The sequence below is a fragment of the Cicer arietinum genome, chromosome 2 (genome assembly GCF_000331145.2).
Source record: "Cicer arietinum cultivar CDC Frontier isolate Library 1 chromosome 2, Cicar.CDCFrontier_v2.0, whole genome shotgun sequence".
Taxonomy (NCBI): Eukaryota; Viridiplantae; Streptophyta; class Magnoliopsida; order Fabales; family Fabaceae; genus Cicer; species Cicer arietinum.
Genome location: NC_021161.2, coordinates 52210949 through 52222871, shown reverse-complemented (window position 1 = coordinate 52222871; position 11923 = coordinate 52210949). Strand labels below are relative to the sequence as shown.

Here is an 11923-nt window from a genome sequence, read left to right as displayed (position 1 = left end):
TATATAATATATATTTATTTTTATATATATATATATATATATATATATATATATATATATTATCTTAAAATATATAATAAATTTTATTATAATTAATTAACACAACAGTGAGGTCATGAGTTTGGAATACAATCTAACAATATCCACAATTTTTTCAGATCTTAACGATATCGACATTTGTGTTAATCAAATTCATAATAACCATCTAAATTAATTGCATATTTAAACCACATTAACCATCTACATTGTTGGGAAAATTTGATCTCAAAATATCATTTCTCAAGTAAAAATATATTTTGAACTCTTTCTAGTCATATTATTATTTCTTTCGAATGTGTTAAAAAAACGAATATATATGTTGCAGTTATTGGGAGATATGTTATTGGACCGCTCAAATTCTGGAGTAATGATCCGTTATGTGAGCTCATTGGATAACATGAGGATCCTCATGAATCTCCTTAGAGTATGCTTGCAAACTTTATTTTTTTCTTATTTATTTATCACACTCGCAAACATAAAATGGAAATGATTTATTCACCTTTTTTTATCTTAATTTTCAGGAATCTAATAAGACAATTCAGTTAGAAACCTTCCATGTTTTCAAGGTTTGGAATAGAGCATAGAGTTCTTTATCTCCAAATTTTTTATGACAACTTTATATCCTCCAAATTATATTGAGTGCCCTTAGTTTGAATCTAATTATGTTTAATTCTTAATTGGTATTATTGGCAGTTGTTTGTTGCTAATCAAAATAAGCCTCCTGAGGTTGTTGGCATACTTGTTACAAACAAGCATAAGCTTTTGCAATTTTTGGGTAGCTTCAATAGCGACAAAGGTATAACATATTATTCTTCATTTTTAAAGGTATAATAATAAAAAGTTTAATGTTTAAATACATATAAAACCATTTTCATATCACAATTAATTTTAACGATATAACAATTAGGCTAAATTACATTTGTGGTCCTTTAACTTAATCTCAGGTAACGTTTTAGTCATTTATTTTTTTTTTTTCCCGACTTGGTCATTTATTTTAATTTTAAGTGACAATTTGATATTTTATGTTTTAAAATTTCAACAATGTTATCCTTTTTTATACAAAAATTCAAAAAAAAAATTCAATCAAAACTCATAAAATTAATTATATTCTTCAATATAATACAAATTTCATCAAATTCGTAACGCAAATCTTCAAATAAACTTATATTTTCATACTTTATTTGATATTGTTAGAAATAAAGGACTAAATCGAAAAAAAAAAAAAGATAAATGACTAAAACGTTACCTGAGATTAAGTTAAAGGACCACAATTTAGCCTAACAATTATGATAATTCATAATATAAAAGCTTTTTATTTGTCGTATAAATTAGCTTTGTAAATTTTGACATTTTTTTTTGCAGCGGATGAACAATTTCAAGCAGATAAACAACAAGTAATTAGTGAGATAATAAGTCTTCAACACAAGGATCATCCATGCACATCTTTGGACAATTGTGAAGTTCCATGTTGAATAATTTGTGCTTCGATTTTTAGTTACATTCCACATTTTATGTCCACCTTTTCCTTTGCTATAAAGCCTCTCCTTTGTACATTTTTAAATTTACTTGTAGTGTTTTGAGCTAAGCCTAACTCATTTCAATTTGCATTTGACATATAGCTGAGTAATGTATTAAGAGCAAGTCATGTTCTTAAAAAGTTCTACAATATTTAGATGTATATTTTCTTTGAGATTTATGTTATGGGTTGGTGTTGTAGTCCTAAATAAAAAAGTTTTAAGAACACTTACAAAATAAATTATTTTTAATTTCTCTCCAATAACACTTGCAAAAAGAGTTTATTACTTTTGTTTGAACTTATGTTATAACATGTGATTATCTTGAGCATATTTAAAGTGTGTGATTTGGTAGTGCCTCAATTTTTGGCAGCACCAGTAAAATGTGTGCATACACAAAATTCATAGTTTATAATTTTTGGTTTGTGAACTTTTTTAAATAAAATGTGGGCCCAAGTTTTAGGTTAACAAAATTTGAACCTCTTAAGCTATCACCATATAAATAAAAAGGGACTATTTTTTCTTTAATCTCATGGTTCTAAATACTCCACACGGTTTTTCTTTTATTTTTTTATGAACACTTAATTTTTCTTGGACCTTCTAATAACTATTATAAGTAAAAATTAATTACTTTCAATTTATTTAATATTATTTTTCTAATACATCTTTTATTTTATTCAAAACATTTAATATTAACAATTAAACATTTAATATTAAAAAAAAGACAATTTAATAAATTTAAAATGTATTTTACTTAAAAATTAATTATATTTAATTACATTTTGCGAAAGTAGTTTTTTTTCTTCTTTATAATATTAACTGAGGGAGTATATAAGATTTGAATAGTATAGAATACATAAAAATATTTTTTAGAAGAAACACAGTATTTAATTGATAAGAAAATTCTATTTATTTCCATTTTATTATTAGTATTATTATATATTTTCTTTATTTTAAGAGATTATATCGCAATCATACTTGCCCAAGAAGACAATAAGAACTAGATTATATGATGCTACAAAATTGAAGTGTTGTGTTTGCATAACACCGTAAAATAACTTTATAACTATTGTCATATTTTTTAATTTTTCTTAAAGGTTTTAACACACCACTAACTCAAACCCATTTTTATAATATTAATAACATGTGAAATAGAAAACTCTAGAAACAAAACAAATAGACAAAATTGAAAAAATTAACACATTATTAACGACTAAGTCTTAAAACCCCGTTTTTGTCATAACAAAAAAAAAAACTTAAAACCCTAAAAAACCAAATTGAGCAGTTCCGTCATCCTTCGTTTATGACTCTCACTCATCTCAACTGCCCGTAAACACCAATAGCTTACCGGAAAACGCCGCCGGAGTTAATTATCAGCCGCCACAATCAGTGAGAAACTCCGTCAGGTTTTCTTTTTATTTATTTGTTTTTCGTATTTTCTTTCCCCTCTCATTTAGCACTCGCGAGGAATCGATTCAAGCGCGATTTACAGAATCGCGTCGCAGGCAAGCTCCACTCGCCACCGCGATTCCGCACTAAAGCGGTGTGATTCACAACATAGTAATTGTTAGATAGAATCACCTATGAAAATCAATGCTAAGATACAAAAACCAATTATTGGAATTACCATTTGTTTAGCTCTAGTTGTAGTTGATGGTTGTTAAAATATAATATCTGTTCTTTTTTTGCAGAATTGTAATTAAAAACTGACCTAATTTTTTTTTCAATTAGATTTGGTTTATTCAGCATACTCATTTAGTTTGTTTGATTCAATACTTACATAGATTTGCCATGCTGGCGTTTTCGAGAGGCGTGGTTTCTCGTCTTCAACATTTTGCCGTGTCCACACCCTCGCCGTTATTGTTGTCGCGGTTTTTGAGTTCGGATGCGGAGGCTTTACGGATTATTGAAGCAAAGCCTAGTGTCATGACCCCTAATTCGACACGGACTGGTCTCATAGCTGTCAAGTGTGGAATGAGTGCACTTTGGGATAAATGGGGTGCCAGAATTCCAATCACTGTGCTTTGGGTTGACGACAACATTGTTTCTCAGGTCAAAACCCCTGAGAAAGAAGGCTTTTGCGCTCTCCAGGTAAGTTCCACTTCATTCTCAGCCACTTCAGATTGAAATGGAATAGTTAATTATATATAGTGTGTATCTAATTATTATAGGCTTGTTTGATGCTTTGTTTTAGTTAGATTGGTTGTGGACAGAAGAAGGAAAAACATTTGACAAAGCCTGAGGTGGGTCATTTTAGGGCTCAAGGAGTTCCAATGAAGAGGAAGCTAAAAGAGTTTCCAGTGACAGAGGACGCACTTCTTCCTGTAGGTACATCGCTTAATGTTCGCCATTTTGTTCCTGGCCAGTATGTTGACATTCAAGGAATCACTAAAGGAAAAGGTTTTCAGGTGTTATTCTCCTTCCTTCAAAGTACATAGTAATGCTAATCCCTCGTTTGTTATAGACAATAAATCATCTGTTACATTGAGTGTGTATGTGTGCATGTTTATGCTTGTATTTGTTCCTGCATTTGTCTATAGATATTACTCCCATACAATAGTAGTTGAGTTAAATGCACGATGTTCTTTGTTTGTTTGTTGAGATGATTAGTTGTTATTTTGTCAAAGAATTTATTAAATTTGTATTTGCAGGATGAAATTACAATTACCCTTAGAGGATTGCTTTTCAGTAAGGGCCGGTTGATTACATAAGTTGCCACTTGATATTAGGATTTTAAGTGTTTCCACCCACACCCAATTGGTCAACAACAATAATAAGTTGCCACTTTCCAGAGTCCTGATTATACAATAATAAGTTTACCAATTCAATAGAATTTGAAACATGTATTATATGCCATTATTTATTTGTTTAATTGTATTGTTTCACAATTTATTTACTTCTGGACAATCATTGGTGTAGGCTTTATTCTTTTCTCTCTACTTGAGCTCTCTGGAAGTTTTGAAAGAAATAATAATGTTGATTGCATGCTTTCTAGTGGGCAGTTTATTGTGTTTTTTATGTTTCTTATTTTGTTAATATTTCATGTATGACTGTCGGTATTTCTGTTTCATGTCGAATCCTCCATTGAGTATGACAGGAAATTACATGATACTACCATTCTTTCAAATCTGTCTTTTCAGTTACATGAGTGTTTATTTAAATTATATTTTCTGTTTTCAGGGTGTAATGAAGAGGCATGGTTTTAAAGGAGGTCCAGCAAGCCACGGAGCTTCATTATCACATAGAAGCGGAGGTTCTACAGGACAACGCGATGCTCCTGGAAAGGTTGGATGGAGTACTTTAAATTTATATTGTTTCTTAATACGGATTTCTGTTTCTGAATGCTAAAAATATGTTAGATTGGTTGTCAGAATAAGTTTATTTTCGTTACATTTATGTTTCTCTCCGATCGTTGTTACGATGATTTTTTCCCTCACCGTTTCTTCAGGTTTTCAAAGGTAGAAAGATGCCTGGGCGAATGGGTGGCGACCAACGAACAGTTAAAAACGTATGGGTCTACAAAATCGATCCAGCAAGGAATTTGATGTGGGTGAAAGGCCAGGTAATTGTTTTTATATTTATTTTTGCATTAAATTATGAAGTTGGAGCTATAGGGAAGGAACTATCTTATACCGCTTATATTGAAAATCCCGGCGCTATCCCGGTGCCGTGGAGGGTCTGGCTGCGACGCCACCGACCGGGAAAACACATTTGCTAGTAGAGGCGCTCCTGGCCGCGAATCCCACTATCGTCGCGACCTGCTATTCCAGCCCAACCTGCTCTTGGGAATTTTCAATAACACAAGTTTTATTTTACTTTGTTTTTTGTTTTTTATTCTTCATTTAGGGTATCTAGGTCATTCCGCACCCACTTAAGCACTAATTTTTTATTATTATAAAACCCCAAAGAGGTTGGGTCAACATCGTGAAAAAGAAACCGTTTTCTTTCATCCTCTGTTTCGTTCTTGCTTTGTTGCTATTGTTCTTGCTCTATTGTTTTTGTGACTTTGGTTTGTCTGCTCTGTTCTCTATTTTGTTGAGTACAATTACTATTAGAACTTTATTTTGATGTTGGATTTTGATTAAGTATGATTACCCCTTTATTTTGTGTATTTTGCTATTTTTTTTAGTATTTTGTATACTGTTTGTATTTTATGTTTAGTTTATATACTGTTTTTTGGCCTTCACAATAGTGGTCATCCCGCTATCCCCCATTTTTAGGGTTTGGTGCTCCGCGCCGCTATCTGAGATTGACAACATAGATATTGCCTCAGACACTTGGCTATTAATATTTTAAACTTTTTAGAATTTTGCATCCCACTTAATTCACATTTGCAGTGCTGCTAATATAGAAGAAGAAACTTCTATGTTTGTATGAGCCAATAAATTTTTTAAGTTAAAAATTTGCGACTAATATCAGTAAGAGGTTGTGAATGGATCAGTAATCGTGTTGTATCTATTTTAGTAGCTGATTCTTATCTTATTGGCTCTGCATTGTTCATTAACTTGCCAGAATATTTAGAATCTTGATTTTATCTTGGTCTGCTCATTTCTCTTTGTATAATGTGCACAACAGGTCCCAGGAGCTACAGGGAACTTTGTTTTTATAAAAGATGCCGTCTATGAAAAACCTGATGTATCTCTACTTCCTTTCCCAACTTACTTTGTGCCAGAAGATGAAGCTACAGATGATTTGAAACCTTTGGTTGCTGATCTTGGAGATGTGGATCCATTTATGGTTACTGATTAAAGAGATAGTTCAGAAAATGGATTTTCACGCTAGGTTTTCTTCCTGTAACCATGTTCTTTTATTTGAATATAGATGCCAAAAATGAGAATGTTAGGAATCACCATCCAAGGATGACGTTTCACTTGAGTCCTTCACTGGAAGATCTAGGCAACTTTTGTCATTCAACAATTCTGATTCAGGATTGGGTGAACATGGCTGTTTTGAATCCTACAAATAAGTGGAGACTTGGAATTAGTGAATGCGATACTTTATTCTAATGTATTGATTCCCTTTTTTGAGCCAATTTATTTGGCACTGACCATGCGGTATTTAAATTAATTTTACTATATCTATCTATTTATTCTGATTGTGATAATTTTAAAGGACTTCTTTGTGGGAAATAATAGATTTCCAAGATTTAGATATGCTATCTGTTTAGTGCTATTGTTTGATGAATAGAAAGAGAAAATGAATTCACCTTTTGATTTTGCACTTACCTTGTTAAACCAAATGTTGGATAGGTCTTCACTAATATTCTTTGACAATGGTCAAATATGCAATAGGAAAACAGGCGTCAAAATGTTTAATTTATTAGAACTGATGGAATTTGCTTTAACAGTAGTTGGTCTCTGTCAAGCAGCTGATCCTGTGAAGGGTAGATCCTTTTGGGAGTAACCTATGTCCATATATAGGTGCAGACAATGTGCATACACTAAAGATTATACATTTTGTCATATCTCATTTGATTCTATATTGAGACTCATTAATTCAAGAGGGTTTCTTCTCCTAATTTGTAATGCTCTTCGGATTGGTCAATCCAGATGTGTATTTTGAATGCTTTTGAGAACATAGGGTTTGGGAAAAGAAACTACCTTAATTCAATGGTGAAAACAGTTGTGTATGGTATAAGGCTAACCTCACGTGTGCACCATACAATTGATTTTATTAGCAATGTAAACATTGATTGTCTAAAATTAGTGCAAGTTTCATTAGACTCATCTTGCATCTTGTTATTGGTTGGTGAATTTATGATGCTTTTGATGGAAGGATTGAATTGGCATTTTGCATCAAGAGGGATACTCTATTGTTCCCAAGAAAAAGAAAGGAAAAAAACACAATGAGCCAAAAGTAATTATAACAAGCAGGCTGATTTCATTATTTGGCGTGCTGCTTTGTCAAGGTGGTCCTTCCTTTGTCTTCATTAGAGTTTTTTCTTTTTTAATCGAAGTTTTTAGGTAAAAAGCCTTCATTGGAGTTGTCCTATAATCCTATTCCCATACCTGTCAAAAAGCTATGCATAGTTTTTTTTTCTTTTTAAAATTTGCCTAAACTTTCAGTAGAAAACAATTTCATATTAATTCTTCATTATTTTTTAGCTTGTCAAGGATAATATATAATTGAATTATATTATCTGTCTGTTATTATATTATTTTTAGAAAACAGAAACGATGATGAAATTCTAAAGTCACAGCCAAAATTATTATGGCATAGCTTGAAAGCCAAGCACAACATGCAGAAATCAATCTGCAATATCTAATTAAAATCATAGCTACCACAAAAAGGAATAGCCCCACTAGACATAAGAATATCTTAGATGATGTCAGTGTCTTTTTATATTGCTAGATTATAAGTTCTAACCAATCACAATAAGCCAAAAACATCAATTGTACAGAGTTTCTCCTTAGTGAGAGGCCTTTGTTCAAAAGTTATCCATTAAATTTCATGAGGATACCAGCATAGTTTGGTAGCTACATTACAACTTTGAATTCATCAAAAAAAAAATAATCTCCACCAAACGCATATAGACACTACTATTTGCTTTCCTTCAAAGTTAAGCACAAACTAAATATTCCCTCAAAATCCATTATGACACTTAACAATTTCCCCTCTGAAAACCTCATTACAAAACACAAAATCTTTAACTGCAAACATCAATTACATTAACTTTTGCAAATCAATATTTCTCCCTCCACACCATCACACCATGTTTCATCATGTTTATCTCTTCCTCCTCCTACTATCCCTCTGTTTCTTTCTACATACTGTTTTCTCATCTCACTGCACAACAGAAACCTCAACTAAAACCTTTCAAAAATGCATGAACCTTCCAACACAACAAGCTTCCATAGCATGGACTTTCCACCCTCACACTTCAACCTTAGAACTAGTCTTCTTTGGCACCTTCATTTCACCTTCTGGTTGGGTTGGATTTGGCATCAACCCTACTTCACCACAGATGACAGGAACTAATGCCTTAATTTCCTTCCCGGATCCGAACACGGGTCAAATAGTCCTTCTCCCTTTCATCCTTGACACAACTGTCAAACTTCAAAAATCACCACTTGTCTCTCAACCCTTTGACGATAGTATTATCCATCTCCTCTCTTCAACAGCAGCTATGTATGGCGGCAAAATGGCAACCATACATAACGGCGCGCCTATTCAAATCTACACCACACTCAAACTCGAATCGAATAAAACCAAAATTCACCTTGTTTGGAATAGAGGTCTTTATGTTCAAGACTACTCACCCACCATTCATCCAACAACCTCAATTGATCTCTCTTCTATTGCAACTTTTGATGTTCTGTCCGGTTCATCATCTTCGCAATCTCAACACATTGACCTCACAATGCTTAGAGTGATTCATGGAATCCTAAATGCAGTCTCTTGGGGTATTCTTTTACCAATGGGAGCGATAACGGCTCGCTACCTTAGACACATTCAAACACTAGGCCCTGCATGGTTCTATGTCCATGCAGGGATACAATTGTTAGGTTTCATTCTTGGAACAGTTGGGTTTGGCATTGGTATTCGGCTCGGGGAAATGTCGCCAGGCGTGGAGTATGGACTCCATAGGAAGCTTGGAATTGCGGTGTTTTGTCTTGGAGCTTTGCAGACTTTGGCATTATTGTTTAGGCCAAATGCTAGGAACAAGTTTAGGAAGTATTGGAAATCTTACCACCATTTTGTTGGGTACTCTTGTGTGGTTCTAGGGTTTGTGAATGTGTTTCAAGGGTTTGAAGTGATTGGTGCTAGTAGGTCTTATGCCAAATTGAGTTATTGTTTAGGGCTTTCTACTCTTGTTGGTGTTTGTATAGCTTTAGAGGTTAATTCTTGGGTTGTTTTTTGTAGGAAATCTAAGGAGGAGAAGATGAGAAGAGAGGGACTTATTGGAACTAGTTCTGATAAAGGGAGTAGTGGCATCCACAATTGAAAACAAATAGTGTTTGTTTTTTAAGTCAAAATATCTTCTTAATTAATATAATTTATTTTGGTCGTTGCATAAACATTAATTGATTCATATTTAACTGTATCAAATCAAATTTTAAATATAATTGAATTTAAAAATATAAATAGTATAATCTTCATCTAATGATGATATGTGTTGTGCATAGTGATCGTATGATATTTTGATCGCATCCAATACAAATACGAGAGAATATATACTATATACTTTTTGGGTCTCGTTGATGTTTTGCATTTGTATCCAATGCAAAGCTTCTTGTAAAATTTTTAATGGTTTTGAAGCATTAGAAAGTATCTAAAATGGATTTAAATGTTTATTATTTTTTGGTGGTTTAGAGATGTTTGTTGCCATTTAAAAGATGAATAGATGCGTTATTTTTTTAATAGGTTTTTTTTAGGGAAAAATATTTGGTGTACATTTCATATTTCATAAAGGGTATACACTTTGAAAGAAAAAGAGGCAAAAGAAGTAATGTGATAATCGTGATATATTAATAATGTAATAAAAAAAAATAAAAGAACAAAAAGAAGAGAAGTAGATGTATTGAATGAGTGTAAAAAAATTTAAAACATATATGTATGTCTTCGTTGATTAAGGTTTGTTTCAAGAATTTATATCAAAGTGATATACATGTACATAGCCATATTTAAACATTATGTATTATTTATATACGGGTGTTTTTTTTTTATTACTTTTTTATCTCTTCTAGTCACATCACAATATTAAATTTTTGATGTTCAAATAGCATCACTCCAAATATAAAACCCAAAGGTAACACAATTTTGTGCTAGCTCAAATATAACCCGTCCTAACTCAAACATAATTAGATTAATATAGCTTTCAACTATTTTGCTTAGTATTGTATCTTCTAAATCTAAATTTTTATGTGTAAAACAAATATTAAATATAACAATTTGTTATTTTACATATATATTTTTGCAATTTTTAACTATACGTAGTTCAATATTATTGTTTATTTATTTATTTTTAGTTGTAAAAAAAACTATATGTAGTTCTATATTATTGTTTAGTTATTTTTTGCCAACATCTAAGTATATTTATGTATAACTATCTATATATTAAATCGATCCGATCATTAGTTGGGTCAATGATTGGACCAAGTATCAATTAAAAAAACTTAATTCAGATTTAGATATTAATACAAAATTCATATTAGTCCCAAAATTTTCGATCCGATACCGAATAAAATATACTCAATTTTAGCGAGTTTAACTTTCAAAGAAAAGAAATTATTATAAAATCAAAATTATATAAAGTATATTCAAAATACCGTTTCTATAAAAAAACAATTAAGCAACTCATAAATATGACTACAAAATTATAAATACACATGAATATAACATGTGGTACGGAGAACAATCAAAGTTTTATTATTTATTTTATAAAGAACAGAAAAATTATGTTTGTGATGCACGTACAATCGTACACTTAATACTACGGCGTAAAAAAACATGAGAACTTTCCCTAAAAAAGAAAGAACCTATAATAGAAGTCTCGGACATGTGATTCATAATATATAGAATACTTTAAAAATGTAATATGCTAAATAAAACCAATTTATGTGGAGGAAATTAAACCAATTAACATATAGATAAGTATTACATATAAAATTCACTCACAGCATAGACTTTTTTTATATAAAAAAAGGATAAAAGAGTAACTATTTAAGAGCTTCATTTTTTTTTATAATGAAAAAAATAGGACAATATAGGATACATGGAATATATTTCATCATGTTTTATTTACTGTTTAAAAATTCAAAAAATATATATATTCATATATATACTTTAGATGTTTAGTATACAGTATACAAATAAATTATAAGCTACATTCACAATTTTATTTTCTGCTTTTAGTATTTATCTTTTTCTAATATTCAAATTTGTATTTTTATTCCTCAATAAAAATTTATTTGATGCAAATTTTATCTTAATCACATATTTACTTTGTCAAACATAGTCTAAGATTGAGGGATAAAAAATAAAAAAGAGATTTTTGTTTACAAGAAGGAGAAACAAAAATTCATAATCCTTATAACTAAAACTTTGCTAGATTATCATTAACAATTTTGCAATAAACTGGAAATGGCTGTTTAGACATAATTTTTTTTCAAAATATATCTATATTTATACTTCAAGAGTAATTTTACTTTAAAATATATATATTAAAGAATAAAGACTATACATTCTCAGTATAAAATTATTGCACACCAACAATCAATTATAATTTACCACCACATTAAACAATTGTATAATTTCTGTTGGCATATTATGATTGATTGTTAATATAAAATAATTTTAAACTGATTGGACATAAAAAAAATTGTATCATTAATTAGTTTTTTTATTATTTAATCCATAAAATCACTTAG

General features: G+C 30.7%; 3 protein-coding genes across 4 annotated transcripts in view; all 3 read left to right on the top strand.

Moving 5' to 3' along the window:
* LOC101510768 (putative MO25-like protein At5g47540) overlaps window positions 1-1773 on the top strand; it is a 4462-nt gene extending 2689 nt beyond the window's left edge. Inside the window, exons 8-11 of the mRNA XM_004491538.4 lie at window positions 365-463; window positions 561-605; window positions 733-835; window positions 1402-1773. Coding sequence (XP_004491595.1) covers window positions 365-463; window positions 561-605; window positions 733-835; window positions 1402-1511 — 357 coding nt within the window. The 3' untranslated portion in view covers window positions 1512-1773. The remainder of the gene's footprint in view (window positions 1-364; window positions 464-560; window positions 606-732; window positions 836-1401) is intronic.
* A 989-nt stretch (window positions 1774-2762) lies between these two features.
* LOC101510213 (large ribosomal subunit protein uL3m) lies at window positions 2763-6657 on the top strand. Of its 2 annotated transcripts, none has more exons than XM_004491536.4 (6): window positions 2763-2959; window positions 3338-3644; window positions 3752-3961; window positions 4734-4838; window positions 5002-5115; window positions 6129-6657. In XM_004491536.4, exons 2-6 carry the CDS (start codon window positions 3345-3347, stop codon window positions 6300-6302), a joined length of 903 nt encoding a protein of 300 aa, XP_004491593.1. In that variant the 5' UTR covers window positions 2763-2959; window positions 3338-3344; the 3' UTR covers window positions 6303-6657. The 2 variants fall into 2 exon arrangements, with proteins under 2 accessions (XP_004491593.1, XP_004491594.1); XM_004491537.4 differs by having other exon boundaries at window positions 2795-2942.
* Window positions 6658-8120: 1463 nt separating this feature from the next.
* On the top strand, window positions 8121-9573 carry LOC101509894 (cytochrome b561 and DOMON domain-containing protein At2g04850-like). The gene has a single exon (XM_004491535.4). The coding sequence runs from the start codon at window positions 8266-8268 to the stop codon at window positions 9496-9498; it is 1233 nt and encodes a 410-aa protein (XP_004491592.1). The 5' UTR covers window positions 8121-8265; the 3' UTR covers window positions 9499-9573.
* Window positions 9574-11923: the final 2350 nt, after the last annotated feature.